The 20970-nt window shown below is 39.8% G+C and overlaps 2 protein-coding genes across 7 annotated transcripts in view; both read left to right on the forward strand.

The window, feature by feature from the left end:
- LOC307016396 (microtubule-associated protein RP/EB family member 3-like) overlaps positions 1-20970 on the forward strand; it is a 77510-nt gene that overhangs the window by 3759 nt on the left and 52781 nt on the right. For 2 of the 6 annotated variants that reach the window (XM_079645503.1, XM_079645504.1), the window contains exons 3-9: positions 4521-4645; positions 5110-5255; positions 7022-7181; positions 7505-7549; positions 8718-8854; positions 9352-9501; positions 10678-11925. In XM_079645503.1, the coding sequence (XP_079501629.1) occupies positions 4525-4645; positions 5110-5255; positions 7022-7181; positions 7505-7549; positions 8718-8854; positions 9352-9501; positions 10678-10746 (828 nt within the window). In that variant the 5' untranslated portion in view covers positions 4521-4524 and the 3' untranslated portion in view covers positions 10747-11925. Of the gene's footprint in view, positions 1-4520; positions 4646-5109; positions 5256-7021; positions 7182-7504; positions 7550-8717; positions 8855-9351; positions 9502-10664; positions 11926-20970 lie in introns of those variants that run through there. The other 4 variants (XR_013801792.1, XR_013801793.1, XM_079645505.1 and 1 more) reach the window with 4 other exon arrangements.
- Positions 13387-20970, forward strand: part of tmem214 (transmembrane protein 214) — a gene marked incomplete at its 3' end in the record, with an annotated part of 15248 nt that continues 7664 nt past the window's right edge. Inside the window, exons 1-3 of the mRNA XM_079645316.1 lie at positions 13387-13726; positions 19358-19551; positions 20785-20964. Of these exons, the coding sequence (XP_079501442.1) occupies positions 13567-13726; positions 19358-19551; positions 20785-20964 (534 nt within the window). The 5' untranslated portion in view covers positions 13387-13566. The remainder of the gene's footprint in view (positions 13727-19357; positions 19552-20784; positions 20965-20970) is intronic.

Below are 20970 nucleotides of genomic sequence, written 5' to 3' on the forward strand. Positions count from 1 at the left end.
GAAAGTAAAATTCATAAACAACAATATTTATTGTCAATTAACATTGAACTCTACAGATATACAGTAAATACTGTGGATATGTGTAATGTTCCTCTCGGGCTGCATTTCAAAATAAAATAGAGAAAATAAATAAAATAGCTTTTGAAAATGTGTGCATCTTAAAAGTGCTTAATTTTAGATAAATAAAATAAAGTGTAGCAACAGCTTGAGTTTCTCTTTTTCTTTGTTAACCGTTTCACATCATGACATAACAGTTTCAGATGATTATAGAACAATATCAGTCTTTACACATCATAACAATTGAACAGTTTTAAAGTTTCTCTTTCTTTCCCTCTTATATTCCAGTCCCTCACTCACTTTTTTTAAATTCAATGCAAGAATTGAGCTCGAGCTTGTCCTGCCAGGAGTTTTTAAATCTGGGCTGACTCCCTCCCCCCCCAAAACGAAAACTCTGCGGTTCACCACGAATTACACAACTCACCCAAAAATCCCCTACTAATGTAATAGGTCCGGGTCCGTATAGGTCAGCGTCTGGGTCCGGATCCGGACCGCGTTGCGCCTGTTACCGACCCCTCCTCTATACGCTGTGGCAAAACAAATCCAGTGGAGCTGGCCAGCAACTCACAGTGAAGATCATTTTATTGTGGGGTCTGTTGGGTTTCACATTGAGATGGCAGCACTCAAGGTACCTGGCGACCGCCTGGAGGGGTAGCGGGTGGACAAGAGCAGTGTCATGTTCCCAGTTCCACTTCTGGTCTATCATCCTGCAGCTGGAAATAGAGTTGATGATCTATGTGCGATCAATAAGAGAGGCCGACTTCCTACTCTTATACTCTAAAAGATAACCATCCTGATGTCCATGGGCAGTTTCTGAAAGGAAACTTTGCTGTAAAGAAGACGACAGGCAGCTTCTCTGCTATTGCCATTGACCAGGCCCACGAGCAGAACAATGCCTCTGTGAAAGGTGATGGTGGTGCTGTGGGCTTGACAGAGAACCCTGCAGCTCTGCGGCGATGGATGGTGTCTGGCCCCGAGATGGCACGTCTGGCTGGGGAGTTTGAGGCCTCCACTTGAAGAGAGAGAAAACTGACACCCGGCACCATGAGCAGACCAAACATGCACAAATGGCATTTGCACGAGATGTTAAAGCACTAACTGGTGCTATAAAAGACATGGGCAATCGATTCTGTGAAATAAGAAGTGAATATCTTAGATACTAGATACTAGATACTAGAGACCTTGCAGATGCAGCAGTCGTTGATACTCTGAACCAGATTGAGAAACTTAGACAGGATTGGTATGATGCCAATTTTGTAAATTCACCCACTTACAAAGAAATGAACAGTCTATCATTTTGATTGTAGGTTTATTTTAACAGTGAGAGTAAGAATATCAAAAAGGAAATCCAGAAAATTACATTATATAAAAGATAAACAATTATTTGCATTTAACTGGGAAATAAGTATTTGATCCCCTTGCAACAAACAAGGATTCTGGCTCCCACAGACCGGTTACATAAATCCATTTCCTTTAGGAAAGTACCCCTCATTGTTACCTGTATAAAAAAACACCTGTCCACATAATCAATCAATCAGATTCCAACCTCTCCACCATGGGCAATACTAAAGAGCTGTCTAAGGACCTCAGGGACAAGATTGTAGACCTGCACACGGCTGGGATCGGCTACAAAACCATCAGCAAGCAGCTTGGTGAGAAGGAGACAACTGTTGGTGCGATTATTCGGAAATGGAAGGAAAAAAATGGACATCAATCAACAATCAATCACCCTCGGTCTGGGAATCCACACAAGATCTCTCCCCGTGGGGTACTGATGATCATGAGAAAGGTGAGGTATCAGCCAAGAACTACACGGGAGGAACTTGTTAATGATCTCTGGGCAGCTGGGACCACAGTCACCAAGAAAACTATTGGTAACACACTACACCATAATGGATCAAACCCTGCAGCGCCCGCAAGGTCCCCCCTGCTCAAGAAGAACATGAAAGGTCCGTCTGAAATTTGACAATGACCAAAATGGAGGTGGAAACATTATGCTTTGGGGTGTTTCTCTGCTAAGGGGACAGGACAACTTACTGCATCGAGGAGAGGATGGACGGGGCCATGTAGTGACATCTTGGCCAATAGCCTCCTTCCCTCAGCTGGCACAATCATGTCACACAAGTGGACTGGTATCCATCCGGCATAGTGGGTGTGTCCCAGAGAAAAGAAACAAAGCACAATCTTGGTCAAGGCATTTATGAAGAGTAGGAAGTCGGCCTCTCTTTTTTCCCTCTATTCATCCGGCCTCCAGTCTGAGAGAAGTCCAGGTCCCAACAACAGCTCTCATCTCTGAAGAATGACTGTTCTCTGTTCTCTAGGCTGTACAGTGTATCTGAGATACGTGATGGAAGTCTGGATGAGTTTGGGATTAATTCTGTGAAATATAATAAACTTGAAAACCAGGGCATGTCCACCATCATTGTCACAAATGGGCAAGCTGAGAACTGGTACCAAGTCAGATTTGGTGGGCTGTTTGGAGGACCTGATTTATTTACAAGAGACTGCATCCCACCCCACAGTTAAGGCCTCATCCTTGATGGGGCTACCCTTGTGAACATGCTACGACCTGGTGCTGCTAAGAAGTTTTTTGATTATGCGCAGAAAGTGTTCTCACCATACATCCTGTCTCCGCTGGAGCATGTCAGCAGAATTGATGTCGTGTGGATGAATATTTCCCCGAAAGTCTGAAGGCTGAAACACGCAGCAAGAGAGGGAAGGGAGCTCATAAACACATTGAGCCATCCAGTGTCATACCAGAAGCGACCCAGGCCTGTCGTGAACTCCTCCACTGTGGATGCAAAAAGGGGTGCAGTGGACAATGCAAATGTGTCAAGGCAGTAATTCAGTGCACTGCCCTTTGCCACTGTAGTGGACTGGGTTTTCAGGACTACGTCTGCATTTAGTTGAAAACCTGTAATATTAGATATATATTACGTAACATGTAGGGATGCTCCGATCGATCAGCCACCGATCGTTATCTGCCGATCGATCGTTGCTCTCTATAAAGGCCGATCAGGAGAGCCGATCACATGACGTAAAATACATGACACTTTTCTCTGTGCGCGGAAAAACAAGATCGCCAAAATGGCTTCACCGGTTTAGCAGAATTATTTGAATTGTCAACGGTTAGACCTAACACACTTAGCTATTTTATCTACCTCTGGAACTAGCTAAACTAGTTATAAATATATTTATTCTTCACTGTCGGTCGGGTCACTCATTACTGGATCAGTGAAATGCATGAGATACTGACAGGCTGTCAGGAGAGAGAGAGAGGGAGAGAGAGGGAGAGAGAGAGAGAGGGAGAGAGAGGGAGAGAGAGAGAGAGGGAGAGAGATGGAGAGAGAGGGGGAGAGAGGGAGAGAGGGGGAGAGAGATAGAGAGGGAGAGAGAGGGAGAGAGAGCGCTTCCGCTCATATCTCCTGTGTTATTAATTATCCAAAGTTAATGTAAACTTGAATAATGTACTTCATTTGAATTTAATAATTATTTTGGTTGTTGTTTGTGGAAGCGCATCATTTAGTGAAAAATTAATCTGAACTTTTCGATACGTTACGATTATAAACTGAAGCATTATAAAAATGAGCCCCGAGTTTTAAACATCCCTTTAAATGGAAGATCCCCATGGCCCCCACCCACCCAAAATTCCCGATCGGAGCATCCCTAGTAACATGTATTACTTCACCATAATACATATGTTAATGGTTTTACTGTGTATTTTGTTCCCTGAATACCAGATACGTGTAGTTAGCTACATTCTAGCAATGGCAGCCATTTGGCGGCATTGGACAAATATGCGATGGCCCTATAGCCAAAAATCTTCCTTAGGGCATACTCTAACAGTGTGTCAAATGTCATGTTTTCATCATCAAAAGCACGTTTTATTCACCTATCTGCTGGACTATAATGATCCAGCACAGTTGGAAACTCTTTATTTATGGTAGTCTTTTTTTTTGTTGCAGTCGTTCTGTCTGTAAGAGACAGCTCTTTTCACTCGGTAACACCATTAATAGAAGCTTTGAATAAAACAAACTATATATGTGTGTATATACGAACACAGTTACTCCATAGCTTCTTAAAATCACACTGTACATTTTACATTTATATCCAATCTAATATTTCATATTCCTCACATATTTATGTATATATCAAATCCTGCTTTATATTTTGTTACTGTAAACGTGTCATTCAACATGTATATTTTCTATTTTTTTGTAATGCTATTTTATTTCTATTGAGAAGTACATTTTGGAATGTGTATTTCTAGTCTTTTAATTTGTATTGTAAAATGCTATGTCTTTTTGTGTGTGTGTGTGTGTGTGTGTGTGTGTGTGTGTGTGTGTGTGTGTGTGTGTGTGTGTGTGTGTGTGTGTGTGTGTGTGTGTGTGTGTGTGTGTGTGTGTGTGTGTGTGTGTGTGTGTGTGTGTGTGTGTGTGTGTGTGTGTGTGTGTGCACCTCAGGAGGATGGCGGTGAATGTCGTCTCCACCTCTATGACTATAGAGAACCTGAGTCGTCATGACATGTTAGCGTGGGTCAACGACTCTCTGCAGCTCACTCTCACGAAGATCGAGCATCTCTGTTCAGGTGAGCACACACACAACCACTTCTTTATAAGGTTTAAATTACATTTTAAGCATCAGTTTGCACGTTCTACTTTAAAGCAGATGTGTGTCTCCGTAGTCGGCGTAAAGAAGTGGAATTCTTTGCAGAATAATTTAAAGGGCTGTTAGAACATTTTTATGTTTAAGAAAATGTATAAAGAAAGTGTAATTAGAAAGTATGAAGTTGACTTATGATTGTGTTTGGGTTTTATGTTTCAGTATTTGTAAGTGACTGAAAGAATATTGCTTTTATTTTACCTTTTAATGGTTATCTAATTGTTTTGTTTTGTAAAATGAGATGTTCTTCTCCCTGCTCCTTTCCACCATGCGCTATTAAAAAAACAACCAGTATAAGTGTACATGTTTTGTAAAGTTTTACATGTTTAGTTTTAAAATAACTGCCATGTGTGGAATACACAAATAAATAATGTTTGTTTGCCCCTCAAGGTGCTGCTTACTGTCAGTTGATGGACATGCTGTTTCCTGGGTGCATATTAATGAAGAAAGTGAAGTTTAACGCTAAACTGGAACATGAATACATCCACAATTTCAAAGTCTTACAGGGTTCATTCAAGAGAATGAATGTGGACAAGGTGAGAACACACACACACAGACACACACACACACACACACACACACACACACACACACACACACACACACACACACACACACACACACACACACACACACACAAGAAAGGATCATTATTGAGTTACAGTTAGAAGAAATAAGAGGGTAAAGGTATTTCTGACTCTAATTCGACAGGAAACCTTGTGAATACATAGTCAGTATCTTTTATTTCTGAAACAGTATGGAGCTCAAAGGCTTTCTCTCTTGCCGGTTATACCACAAGGTGAGTTCCTTTTTATTTCCTGCTTCTTCACACACATGCTCTCCAGTACAGCTTAGCAATGAGTGTTAGCGATGCTAATGTAAACACCGACCATATAGAGAACTGCAGTGACGCGTCCTAAAACCCGGAAGTAAATTAGCATTTTTACCACTGCCAGTTCCCTCGCCTCAGAGCCAATGGGATTCCTCCATAGGATTTTGAAAAATATCTGGAAATAAGGTCTGTGGTTGAAACCCATTGAAGAGACGGATCACGTTTTGTTCTACGACATTAAATCCATCCGCAGTGACCCCACTGGGGATTTCTGAAGAGTTGACGTGTCTGAAAAACGATGGTTGTTACCAAGTGGCCGAATAGGACTACATAAGTTGTCGAGGCCGTTGTACGTCATTACGCCGAACACGTAAACACTCCTAATTTTGTTTGCCCTGTTCTGCTTGAAAGCAAGTACCTGCCTCCTGCAAACTGTTCAAACAAACGCTTCAACTTGTACCATTTAAAATCTGTAGTTTGAATATGGATCTTAAGTTGGCGTGACGTTGAAGCAGCGACCCAGCTGTAGTTCATTTATAGCATAACGTTAGCATTTTGCTTCTGGCGACTAGATTTAAGATTAGAAAATGATAAAAGTAGGGTAGACATGTGGAGATTATCCGGCTGAACAAAACGTGATCCGTCTCTTCAATGTGTCTCAACCACAGACCTTATTTCCAGCTATTTTCCAAAATCCTATGGAGAAATTGCATTGCGTTTTGACGAAGGAACCGGAAGGAGTTTACTTCGGGTTTTAGGACTGCGGTTCTCTATTACGTCCAAAACAGTCGGGCATTGTTTCTGATAGCAGCTTTCTGATTGGGCCGTGGGTCCACATTTCCGATATTACGTCATATCAGACGCAAATCTGGATCAGCTCCGTTGTAGCCCCGTTTTTAGAGATTTGGGTACGGAGGAGTTTTATTTCCTGACGCTGCGTGAGTTCCCCGACACACCGGGGACACATATTTATTTATAAAAGACAACAAAAAGTGCATTTTGCATGATAGGTCCCCTTTAAGTATAGCCTTCTGTGTTGGGCCAAGTATCATGTTATCTCCAGATTTTGTAAATGGATATTGTAATGTTGTTGTTATTGTAATTTCATATAGTAGTGACCCTTGATCGCAAGCTGCTTTTATTGCAGTAGCATTTTCTTTATATCTGTATCCAGGGGTTGTCTTATCTGCTGTTTAGAACATATTTTATAGACCATTAGAGCTGCAGCAACTTATCAACCAATAGGTTAGTTCATAGACAGAAAATATATTACTACAACCAACTGCTTTTCATGCAGAAATTTGCTAAATTAAGATTTAGCTTCTGGTTTTGGTCTGACAAAACGAGACATATAAAGATTTAGCCTCGGAATTTGAAAAACTAGGACAAAGATTTATCGCTATTTTGTGAAATTTCATAGCCAAACTTAAAGAAAACTCATCCCTCTCTATCTCTCTGTTTCCCCCTCAGATCATCCCAGTGGAGCGTCTGGTTAAAGGAAAGTTTCAGGACAACTTTGAGTTCCTTCAGTGGTTTAAGAAGTTTTTCGATGCCAACTTCGACGGGAAAGAATACGACCCTCTAACGTCACGGCAGGGCCAGGAGGGAACGCCGCCTCCACCAAACCCAGGTACAACACACACTTCACTATCTATCTGTGTGTGTGTGTGTGTGTGTGTGTGTGTGTGTGTGTGTGTGTGTGTGTGTGTGTGTGTGTGTGTGTGTGTGTGTGTGTGTGTGTGTGTGTGTGTGTGTGTGTGTGTGTGTGTGTGTGTGTGTGTGTGTGTGTGTGTGTGTGTGTGTGTGTGTGTGTGTGTGTGTGTGTGTGTGTGTGTGTGTGTGTGTGTGTGTGTGTGTGTGTGTGTGTGTGTGTGTGTGTGTGTGTGTGTACTCAAAGGCTTCATTTCATTGGTTTCACGTCTTCATGGAAAAACATCCCCACCTCTAACCCAGGTGCACACAGTCCCAGCAAACCTAAAAGACCCCCCTCTCGCTCAGGTAACATCCTCTGCATCGTGTGTGTGTGTGTGTGTGTGTGTGTGTGTCTGCGTGTGTCTGCGTGTGTCTGCGTGCGTGCGCAGAGTGATTTTTTCTTCATTCAAACTGTTTATTGATTTAAGGTACATTTGAATTGTTTCATACAGTCTCACAAGTCTTTTGGACATTGTCTCTACAAAAGCAGCCTTCACAAGATTCCCTGCTATGACTCACAAGTTGTTAGTCTGTCTGCCAATCAATATTTGAATGTGCTGTAAATAAGTTGCAAGGCAGGAAAAATAAAGAAGACGTCCAAACCAAAGTTACAGTATATTAGAGAACAACTAGTACGTGTGCGTCAGATCAAACGATGTTAGCAGTGAAGTATTCCAGTAGTGACACGTGAATTGTTATTCAAGGTAATATCATCAAAGCAAACCGCAAAGACATTTATCAATAATCTGTGAGTGTTTGTGCATGTGTGTGGGTTTCCTTTTGTGCTTTTATCTTGTTAGAAACAGTTACAGACCTCTCCTTATCTCTTGAAGGGACTTGTTGACAGGAATGACTTGGCTTTAACGTTGTAAGGTAGGAAGTCGGTTTAGGTTAGGGTAAGTGTTGAGTTGTTTTTGTATGCGATGAGTATGATATCTTATTTGCTTTGTTCTAAGTTGGAAAAAAAAAGGTTGAACCCAGAGTTTAAAATCTTGATATCTTATTAAATGTATTTTCAACAGTCAGAAGTTTTAAAGGTTTCATTAATATCTGAATCGGCTGAAAAAAGATATTCAAATCTCTGCAAACATGTTCCTTCTTGGCATCTTTTCATTGTTTTTCTCCCAACACAACCCTTTAGTACAGAGACTAAGAAGGACTTACGATCCAGACACAGTACATGAAACACAAACAACGAACATTTACCATAACAGCACAATCAGTGAGAGAAAACCTTTTTAATGACCTTTTAGTGTACTGTGAGGATTGACTGACGCACGAAGGAGTGCTTCAGTCTGACCTTATTGAATTGTGGGACACTTAAAACATACAAATAATTTTGGGTCACATTTATTCTATATATAATTGAGTGGTTGCAGCTGCATTGGGTAAAATGAAGTGAATCTGACAGCAGACTAAAAACAACACAGTGCAGATATATAAACATGTGTGTGTGTGTGTTTCTGTCTTCCAGGCCCTGTGAGGACTTCCCCTACAGTACCAAAACCTGCCCCCCCGCCACAGAAGCAGATCATTGTAGCAGCGCCCCGTAAATCCAATAACACGTCCCGTAACGGGGGGGACTCTGAAGTCGTGGAGCTTCACCAGCAGGTACCGACGGGCTGTTCAGACATTTATTTTATTTTTTAACATGATTTTTATCGGGTTTTTTTTTTTAAAAGAACATACCGTCACACATACATAGATTAACACATGGGGAAATAACACTCCCCTCCCCCCTCCCTCAACATCGAACATTCAGGGAGACCTAACAGATTGAAATGAAACGGGAGTTAATACAATCAAGTAAAGAATGTGAAACAATAATAAAAAAAATGAATATGAAAGAATAACTTGTTTCTATATTTAGAGATAGTTATTATTATTATTATAAGCAGCATTATTATTATTTTGTTTTCAGTGTTTGATAGCGATATTCATCCGTTTTGTTCAGAAATGTCTTCTATAAATAGAAGCAGTAGTTACCCATCAGTGCAGGTTTATAATTAAATTGCATGATTGATGGTACCTAATTATTTTTATGAAGTTTCTCTGAAAGCCCTGTTTCACTTTGAGAGCACCCAAACCCCTCCTCTCTCTGCACACAGCTGCAGGAGCTGAAGCTGACTATAGACGGACTGGAGAAGGAGAGAGACTTCTACTTCGGAAAGCTGAGAGACATTGAGGTCCTCTGCCAGGACAGCGAAAGTGAAAACCCAATCTTCAACAAAATCATGGATGTGCTTTACAGTACAGAGGTAAACACATTCAAATCACAGGACACAAGATTTAGCACGTTAATAATATTTGCTTACATGCCAAATTAATAATACTTTTTAAGCTGAACGATGGAGGGGAGATGGCTCTCAGTTTTCTATTAATATTGTTTAGCTCAGTGCTTCTCAAACTTTTTTCAGTAATGTACCCCCCTTTGAAACGTTTTCCCAGCCAAGTACCCCCTGACCGACCCCGGACATTTTTGACAGAAAAAGCCTATATAAATAATTACAATAATTAACAAACCAATGAACAAAAGGATATACTGTATTATGAAAAACTATAAATACAATACACAAATGTAACATGTTTATATGAGGACCCCTTTAGTGGTTCTAGGAATATTTTATATAAAATGGTGTTTTCTATTTAACTTATTGTACTAAGATTATTTTTGTAATCATGCATGGTATTTTTTTAATTAACCTTTTAATTTATTTTTTATCTCACGTACCCCCTGCAGTACCCCAAACATACCACTAGGGGTCCGCGTACCCCCATTTGAAATCACTGGTTTAGTAGGTGCAACTATACAGAAGAGAAATGACCTTAGAGTTTCTTGTGAGAATGTCTTAGGAAGACTTAAAGTTCCTGGATAGTCATGAGTTAGTTAAGGTGTACAGAATGATGCATTAATAGTTTAGCAGGTAGCGAGTAAATCCCTGAATCTGCTTTCTTTGAAACCCTTTTTCCCATTTACATGAGTTTTTAAAATATCAGGGTGCTGCAGAAAGCCAACTGCAGTATCTTTAAGCTGACTCAGAGGTCTGATGGAAACCAAATGAAAGCTTCATGTCAAGGTGAAAAACAAAGGTAGCCACAAGGATCTGATCTTGCAGAACGAGCAAGGACATCTGCAGTAACACCAACCAGTAGAGATTTACACCTCGGCATATTAGGCACATTGTAGATAAAAAAATAAATAACCTTCGGAGCCGGGGGGAGGGGGTATAATGTAAGAAAAAATCATTTGAGTATTGTTGTAAATTTACAAAAGAATTTGGTACATTCTCCGTGACTATTCACTTCCATTTTCTAGTAAATTCACAAGGTCATTCTTTTTTTTTTCTCTGATTATAATCCACCCTCCCCCGGCTCTGGTGAACCATGTTTTGTTTCTCATCCTGACGTACACTGACCTCAGCCTGCTTCCACAGGAGGGCTTTGCACCACCAGAGGATGAAGACGTCGACGACGGGGCACAAGGAGACGAGGAAGAGTTCTGATCTCTTCGTCATCCTCCACCCTTTTATCGTCCTCCTGTTTTTACCCCTTTTATTATTTCCTTTTTACAACTTCCCCCGTCTTTTCCGCGGCTGTCCATACCCATGTTGACTTTTGCTTTAAAGTAGCTGGACTCAACATGACTTTATTCTCACAGAGGAGACAGCTGCACTGCAGGGCTGGGTTAGCCTGCAAGAGAAAAGGTTCATAGCAATGAGATTACAGGAATCCAGCACTCACCGGTCACTTTCTCTCACCATGCACTTTCATCGGTGGCCACAGACGAGCATCAGGGTCCTCTGCAGAGTTTACATGAAACCACAGCGATTTCCACACAATGTGACCAGTTTAAACATATTTGGGCTATAAACTTCACTAGGAGACATTATTAATCGATTTAAGACACTTTAAGAAAGAGGCATGCACATATATTTTTAAGATTTTTCTTATGATGACACGTGAACATACATTAACCCCCTTTCTCCCCCCCCCCGGACATATCACCGACTTTGAACTGCTCATAATGCAGAAAGAAGTCATCACTCCCGAATTCATTCATACGGTTTGCTTATGATTGTATTGACGATTTGTTTATGAGACAGTATGTTGTATTAATTATTTATTTATGGTTTTTCTTTGAATAAGCTACGGTTTCTGGATTTGGGGATATTGAAGATATTGCACTAAATGTAGCAAAACAAATTGACTAAAATGCCAACATGCAGTGAAGATACAGAAAGATGCAATTTTATATATTTTGTAGATTTATTTTAAAGAGGTTTGTTTTTTTTCGATTTGCATTGAAATGTGAAATGGCCAAGTTAGAGGCGTCAGCGTAAATTACAAGACAAATGCCAGGCTTTGAATTCTTTGAGTGCATAACATGTACAGACAGACACTAATAAGTACTAATGTTTGGCTGTGTTGAATGAGTTAATCATTTGAGCTGCTATCATCTTTATTTTGCCGTATTTAATTGAGTTATTTTGCAAAGCGTTCAACCGCCACCACAGGGGCAGCCAAGGAACTATTGGTGTGGTTTATTGTGATCGACAGTGGTTAAAACCTGTCTGAGAGAAAATACTTAAAAGTGTAAGTCATGGCAGCTTGTGATAAACTTGCATCGTTTGCAGTCACTGCTGCAATAAAATAAAGCTCTTGTGTTCAAGAAAAGAAACAAACCTTATTGTTGTGTTTGCTTTCTGACATGTTACTGCTGTATTCCTCCTTAATCAGGAGCAGTTTTGTATCACCGTGCCAATAACATCACAAACACACACTTATAGCAGGGCCTGGCTATGTGAGTATATGAAAATATGATTTTTTTGATCAAATACTTGGATATTGCTATAATATTGTAGGGTTTCTAATTTCAAAACAGACTTACACTATGAGATAAAACAATTATAATAATCATCAGTAATGTAAATATAATGACTAAGTGGGTAAAGAGACCTAATACACCATTTAAAAACTTGGAAAAGACAACAATTATGCCATATCTTGATATTCCGATATTCAGAATCGAAGAAAATATCTTGTCTCATATCCCAAAATATATCAAATGTATATATTGTCCAACCCTTGTAGTGTAACAACCGGATGTTAAGTCTAGAGAGAAAGGATTTGCACTTGAAACCTGTTTTGGGACCAAGAGAGAGATGTATTGTCAAGTAAACAAAAGTACATAAGATAAATATTGACACAGTGAGATGTCCATTGTGGTCATTGGTTAAGCTTCAACTCATAGAGGAGGTTTTGAAAGAGATCCAGGATGTTCGCGCCAAACACTGAGAAACTGCAGCCAAAATCCACGTCTGCTCCCCAGATCCCAGCCATCCTTTATGGTTTAAATGGACGTGGCACTGGTTAGAGATGGAGCCAACAACAGAGAGCACACAAGGACGACATGAATACATTTCTAGTTATTCATTAAAGAAAATTGGTAATCAATCGGCAAATCATCAATAATTTCAGCTAAAGGTCGGGCTGGAAGAAGCTCTTCTGTAGCATATGATTTGTATAAACACAATTGCTATTGTTTGTATCTTGCTTGACTTAAAGAACTTATACACTTGAATATAATTCACAATATGCGCAGACCCAAGTGGAGAGCTATGCAGCTTTTAAAAGAGGTAGTGTTGAGCAGAAATGTGCAAAACAGAGGATTGTGCAGGGTTCACAGTATAAAAAAGGTTTGCTTGCATGATGTGTCAATATAAGGGTTTGTTAGGACTCTGTTCGGATCCCACACCTTGATGAGAACAGTAAATAAATCAAAACAAATAAAAGTTTATTTATATAGCCCAATATACAGTAAAAAAACACGTTTGTCTCAGTGGGCTTTATATATTAAAAGGAATGAAAGTGCTAAAAGATTAATACAATTACAAGACAGACAGAGAGTAAAATATCTAAAATACAAGAAAAAAAAATCGAAACAATACAATAAAAGGTCTTAAAATGTAGGACTCAGGATGCCAACATAGGGTAATCTTACAATACAATGAATTATTTATGCTTTGTGGTTATGTGTGTATTAGTTTTGTGGGGAGGTAAAATGTTCTTAAATCATCATGTGTGAGATGGAAACCCTTCAATGAAATGTCCATTTTTTTTCGATATAAACGCAGACGTGTTTGAATCTGAAGGTAACGGTTTGAACCGGTTTTTGAACGCATCACTCTGACGTCACGCCGACCAAAGAGACGTGGCAGGCGGAAGGTTAAATTATCCGAGCTGTTTGAGTCGTCCCGTTTCATTCCGCAGGACGAAGGAGTCACATAACTTTAGAAAAACGACCCAGTATCAGGACTAAAAACATGGCTTCGAACAATGGCTCAGCTGGTAAATGGGAGGTTGTGAAGAAAGGGAAGAAAAATACAAGCGCAACCGGAGGAGGAGGGAAGAACCCGAGCGACAAGAAACCCGGAGCCGGTGGACGGAAAGCCCTGGGAGAATCTAACATCCTGGCATCCAGACGTAAGTGGCCCCAATAGCTGACCCATTTACCCCACAGAAGTAGTTCAAATAAGACAAAATGTGATACTAATGGAGCTCAATAATCTCTTTCATGTCCGTGATTTAAAGGTTATGATAGTCATGGAAACGGGGTTTTAACGGGTATGATATTCATTGAAACGGTCTCTTAACGGTCACGATAATCATGGAAACGACGTCTTAACGGTTATGATATTAGTAGAAACGGTCTCTTATCGGATATGATAGTCATAGAAACGGTGTCTTAACGGTTTTGATAGTCATGGAAGCGGTGGAGAATGAAAGGGATTCTCATAGCTGTCAACTGATTCGACCTGCTAGCTTTAGCATTAGCATCACGCAGTAAAGCTACTTCCTGCGTGCACAATTTTGTGTTTTCTAATTCTACCATTTAATGTGAGTGGCTGTATTTATAACTTCTCTGTTGACATAATCATTTTAAAAATAAAAGCTTACTGGCCTTTCTGGGCAATGTTGTTCTTTCACATAGAGCTAGAAGGGATAAAAAGTGTTGCAGTTAGCTTGCTAGCAGTGTGTCAACGGGAGCAACGTCATCACTGAGGAGCTTCTTGTGGGACCTTTTGCTCTTTTTGCTGCTGTTACATTTTTTTAAAAGGTGCTGTTGTTGCGACGTAATTCAACAGTGTAATGTCAGGATAATGACTTGGGCATCTCCTTTTTTCCACTTAGCCTTAAGGAACAGCTGTCAGTGCTGAATCATCAATGTATTTTAGGATTTTTCAGGATACCCATTAGCTGATGCAAAACTACAGCTGCTTTTCCTTGGGGTTCACTCAAAAAGAACTACATGATAAGACAGTTTATTTGGTTTTTCAGACAAACAACAAAACATATTCTAATAATAATCTGTAATTTTAATAAAATACACGTGTGGTGTTGTAATAAAGATATACATGACAGCCTGATAAGAGAAATCAGAAGGTTTTTTACTTTATTATTACATACTTTCTGAATTATAGGCTTGAATACATTTGGCTAAAGCATCAAATCCCTTGCCGCCCCCTTTTTAAAGGATATGGATGGCAATATTCAGGTTTTAATCATGATAACATGTAACTTGTGTAAACACAGCCTGATATAATCAATTTCTTATTTATCATTACAAGTTTACCTGTTAATCAAAATGAAACACTTGCCACAGTTCTGTGACAGGTATCAAGACTGGATTAACAATTTGATAAATTGGGGAACTGACCCTCAGTCCCAGAGATCCAGGGGCCCCAAAAGCCCAGCTTTACTGTATGTAAATCAGTTTGAGACCACCACAAACAAAGCACAACATCAGCTGATGGTCGGCATGATGATCAGTTGAAAGAGGAGTCATGGGTGATTACCTGAAGCCCTGTCTTGAGTGGAGCATATGTTAGAATCCATTCTGTGCTTAAAACATTGCAAATCTGTATATGAATGTGTATTATCAAATGAGCAGACAGTAGAACTGGAGCCAGGACAGACATGTTCAGAGAGTGGGAAGGAATGTGGTGGTTGAAAAGAGCTAATCAACTTATTTCTACACTTATAGAGAAGTGAAGTCCCTCCCTTTCCGGGGGACCTCCATGGGACCTTATTTCGGGAAAAGTATGTATTGAAGTCAATGGAGAGAGAAAGATTATCTTTTGATCCCGTTTGAATTGTGCCACGAATTACACATATGATGTTTGTCAATTTAAAAGATAATTTTGCAAGTCAAAAAAATAAAACTGTGAAGTAACACTTTTTTTTGTGAAACCGCTCAATGAACTACATCTCCCGTCTCGCACCACACACCAAGACGGCCGTCTCGTTGGCACATTTCACTTCTTTCTTTCAGAATGAGGTGAAAAGTATTAAAAGAGGTGAAAATCACTCCAAGTCTGGGCATGTTGAGAGCTGTACACACACACAAGGGGAGTCAGTCGGTTCCGTAAGAGCCAGCATGCGGGAACGGGATTCTAGGGTTTGTAGTCTTTCTAGTTGCGTATTTTTCATAGTCTTATATTTCAACAGTTTTACGACAAATTATGACTTTTTTATATGGAAAGGATTTTTTAAGACTGACAAACATCAAATGTGTAATTCGTGGCACAATTCAAACTGGATCGAAATATAACCTTTCTCTCCCCATTGACTTCAATAGAAACTTTTTTCGAAATAAGGTCCCATGGGTCGGAAGTAGATGGGCGGGACTTCGCCTCTCTAAAACTACACTGTAGCTATGTACGATTGACAGTAAAAGCCTTCACTGTGACACTTTACTGTGTGATGATTCAGTATCTCCTAATTCAAATGACAAACCTTTGATGGATTGATAGTTTTTTATTCATTACATTCAGTAAACCTGGCAAAAACTGTCTGTATTTACCACACCCTCTCTTTGCAGCACATTTTAATCTTCCTTTTCCACCACTATTTGTTTACGCACCAGTTTTATCAGAGAAACAGCCGGTCCAAAGTCTGTCTGATCACAGTGACCGTGACCGGGTCAGTTTAAAGGTGACTTTAAGGTTTTATTTCAAACAAATAAATTTCTCTTTTTGGCAAATGCTTTTAAATTCTTCAAGGACTATAGTTCTTATCGTGAACTATCTTAACATTTCTAGTATTGACTTAGTGTAATCAAGCTAATACTTTTATCTAAAACTAACCATGAGCTTTACCAGAAAGAAATAGATAAATACTGAAATATTAGTTATTTAGATTCATTCACTTAAATGCCTACAACACTTACATGGTCAATATAGAGAAAGTAAAATATCCATAATATCTCTGACCAAATACCTAAATATTGCAACGGTTAACAAATATGAAATAAAAGTGGGATAACGTAACCAAGACTAGGAACATCACTCAGATAAGGCAGTCTAGGAACCTTGATTATTTACCCTTATCTTCCCTCTTAATATTCTTTGTCTTTCTAAACCTGCCGGGTTTGCATGAATTATTGCAATGCATCATATAAACAACTTCCCCTTGAGAAGGTCATATTTGCGACAGGCGATTTGAAACTTAGATTGAACTTGTCACATGTCCAGACAAGTTCTAGGATGTCTGACCACAGCTCTAGTTTCAACAGTGCAGTCCAACACGTAGGTTTACAAGCCACAAACGTTGAGGGGACCCTAACTCGAGAAGATGACAAAAACAGACGTCATTCAAACCGTTATTGTTGGTTTATTAAATGTTATGTTTAGTTCAATTCATTTTATGCATAACAGTTACATAGAAGCATTTGTTGGCATGAAAGTCTCACCAACATGTCCCCAAGATATTGAAGTGACTGTTATTTGGTATATATTGATTGTTTTGCTTTTATTTATGTCTAAATGTGTTGATTGTGTATATATAGGATATACATCTTTTTATAAATATTGTTATGAATTTTTGTATTCGGGATTTGATGGAAAGGGTATTTCGATCTCTGTCTGTACACACAAACTGAAAGATTGACAATAAAGTTGACTTTGAACACCTAATTAAATATGCAATCTGCAAGTAAAAACTAGCGACACAAGCCTTGCTGTTGTTGAGAAATATCTGAAAGGGGTTTGCTCTGTGTCTATATGTGAAGAATCCTGTCAGCTATTCTTCTGCTGGTGTGAAAATCCATTCCCAGTCCACCCACCCTGTGAGAGGGCCATGTTGGGTGCATCTACTCAGATTACACCCCAGCAGACCCCCAGGACCCTCTGCTTACAGACACCAAAGCTGCCACCAAAATCCGCCCCTCGTTCACTGGGTTCACTCAAGTGCTCGTCAAATATCCTAATAGTTTTTTTTAAGGTTGCCTGAGGGAGGGGAGGGGGGGTGAATTTAGTACACTGATTGTGTCTGTCCCTCTTTGATGATGACTCAATGTAGACATGACCATGCTTGAAGAAGTGGAAACCTTCTCTGATTTATGGTTCATAGACGCTTTCATGGAAATAGTCATTGATTTGATGAATATATTTTCAACAACAAAACATTGTTAAACGCTGTTCTTGTTTAGTCTGGTTTAAAACCATTAATATAGAACACAGCCGTTGAGTACTTTCAAAGGATCTCAAAACAACTTATTTTTTCACCCACTTTATTTGCTAGATTTTACATTTTTTAAGTACAGGAAAACATTTGTTATTTTTCCAAAATCAAGTAAAGAACGATAATCAGGTGTCACCCACATTTTTTTTATAGAGGTGTGTGTGTGGTTTTGCATGTGACTGGTTTTGAGTAAGAAATTCTATAGCAAACAACCAATTTCACAGTTTCAACACACTGCTAAAATTATCGTTTTTGAACGAACATTATATATTTTTTCCTTTTTTAAATACATAATATCACATAGTGTACATCTCATCAAGTACCGCTTCCAATTGAGGGAAATCAGTCAGTTGGCTAAAAGATGTTTATCAGCAATGCAAGTTGACTGTGTCCTTCCTATTAAGATGATTGTACTCACAGTAGAGTGGCCTCAAGTATCTTTTATAGGGCATAATATCAAGGTTACTACTAAATGAATTCATTTGAAAAGAGATAATTATAGTCCTGGAATTGACTTGTAATTTAACTTGGGTCCGAGCACATATTTAACCATTTCCCAGTCTTCACTAGAGTGACCTCATGTGTTCCCTTGGTTACTGTATGCAGCAGGTCCTCATGTCAGGAGCTGCTGCTGCTGCTGCTGGAAAGGATTGACTTCCTGACACGCGTATGGATATTAGTTTTTAGTATTAATAGACGTGAACACCTTGGTCAGCTTACATCATTACTCAGTCTTTCAGTACTTCCCTCACTATTAAACTCTGGTAATGCATACTAAGCCGTGCAATCCAGACCTAACAACTGGCTTCAGTGTTCAGGGAAGTGAAAAGTGATCCTGCCTCAACATTTGAATAGGGAACTGAATCCAGGGTGTGATGAAACGGCCCTGTGTACCGACGCTGACCTGATATAGATTTAGATTTGTCAGCAGCCTGTACAGCTGAATGATCCGTGAACAACTGGTGAGCTCTGCCAACACAGACTGAAGTGTGTGGGTAGGTCTGACTGGGACTCCTGTGTGCAGCCGCGTGGCCTTAAATACTGTACATGTCTGTGCTGCATGAGTTACTGTAGCATTGTTATGGAGCTTCATCTGGAAGTTCTGCAGAAGATTTGTATACTCGACCCAAGATTGTGTTTGCTTAGTAGTCTAATATAGGCATAACATATTTGGTCTTTGCCAACTTATTAGACGGGTATATTGGTGTTGGTCAATCTCTCATCTGTGCTTAGTTCAAGTGGAAGTTGTTTACAAATCGGGTCCTAATGAGTAACACACAGGGGAATACTTGAAGTGCTGCTGGTGCTTAACTCTATTCCTTCGTGGATTGTAATAAGTGTTGCATGAATTTCGTCCTGGATAATAACAGCGTATTATGCAAGTCATAGAGGGAGGGAGGACGCACTGAATGTGAGGGGAGGGAGCCACTGGCAGGGGACGCCCATGGTTTCAAGGATTAACTTCATTATCAGGACACGAGTCGCGTATGAAAAAACTGTTGGAGACCATAGAAAATGCTTTCGCTGCATTTAAAAAAAGAAACCCATCGAAGTAAAGAAGCACATATCTTAGTTTCCCTTGTTTCTTTTCAGCTCCCCTGAAGATGTCTGAGACCATTTATGACAGTTTTGAGAAGATGGCAAAGAAACAGAACAAGGAGCAGGTTCCACCACCGGCCGAGACGGAAAATAAGAAACCCTCCTCGAGTAAACCACCCAGGAAACCCCAGCCCAGCAGCCCAGTCAGCCACGCAACTCGCAAGACCCTCGAGGAATCTTTCAAAACCGTGAGTAACGCGCACACACCTCATCCTGACAGCCTTTGAGACATTGAAATGTAGCTTGTATAAAAACTTAAAAGCTGAAAATGTGTATTTCTTGAAGTTAAATAGAAGCAATTATTAAACTACTTTGAAAGATTCTGCTAAATATTCCCTGGTGAATGGTGCCTCATTAACACCTGGTACCCTCCCCATCTCAAAGGTCCAACTCTCTAATGATAATGTGCTAACGATGTTACAGCGGATAGACGCCCGTAGAGTTTTGCAGATGAGTTAGGGCTGCTCAATTAATCGTATTTTAATCGCAATCACGATTATGGCTTGCAACGATTACGAAAACAACGTAATCGAAATAAAACGATAATTCTTTTATTATTATTACTTTTTTTTTTTTTTTTTTTTCAGTTGAATTATACTTAAGGTTCAGGGTAATCAACTGTTCAAAACATACTGTTCAAAAAAAAGTTCTCCAATAAATTGTAAATGGATAATCGTTTTTAATAATCGTGATATCAATTATTGACCCAAATAATCGAGATTATGATTTTTGCCATAATCGAGCAGCCCTAAGATGAGTGCGATGATGCTGTGTTGGAGTAGGGACGGGGAATCTAACCATTAGTTTATCTGTTGCCATGTACGGGAGCTTTAGTCATGTGTTTCCATGAACCAACTGTCTTTCCAGATTTCCATTAAAAAAAAAAGAAATGAAGGGAAGCATGACCATGCCGTAATTCACTGCTGTCGTGACCCCTCTTATAAATGATACCACGCTAACTATTTCACTGTAACTGCTTGTGGCTTTTAGCACACATCTTTGTGTAACTGTTTTTGCAATAATGCTTTTTTGCATAGAAAGCATTTCATCCTTTGAAGGTGCTTAGACACTCATACGGTGTTTTTTGGTCTTATTTGTACAGTTTTAGTGGCTACAAAGGCTGTGCAATCCTTTTGTAAATCCCCTCTGTGTGCTTCTTGCCTTTTTTTAAACTAGGAGTTTGTAGAAAAACCTGATTATTTATCATCGTCACAATTTAGCTTTTCGTGACTGGACAGAAGAAATGATGTTATTGACTTTGCAGAAGCTATAAATAACTCCATCCACACACACACACAATCAAAGCTGCATTGTAGCATCTTCCAAGTTGAACATCACATGCTGAAACCCACTTTGCATAATGGACCGGTTGTTTCTCCGTGCACAGCCTTACATGTTTCTCTTCCTTGTTGTCGTTGTAGTTGGATGTTGCGGACCTCAAGCAGCAGTTGGCTCGCAGTCAAACTCTGTTCCCAGAAAACCCTTCAGTGTGGGTCAAAGACCTGGCAGGATACCTCAACCTCAATCTGACTGCTCCAGAGAGCGAGCCCACGCTCAGCAGCTACGCTCACGGTCAGTCAAACTCAGGGTTTAAAGGCGGGGTGAAG

The sequence above is a fragment of the Notothenia rossii genome (assembly GCF_949606895.1).
Source record: "Notothenia rossii genome assembly, chromosome: 8".
Taxonomy (NCBI): Eukaryota; Metazoa; Chordata; class Actinopteri; order Perciformes; family Nototheniidae; genus Notothenia; species Notothenia rossii.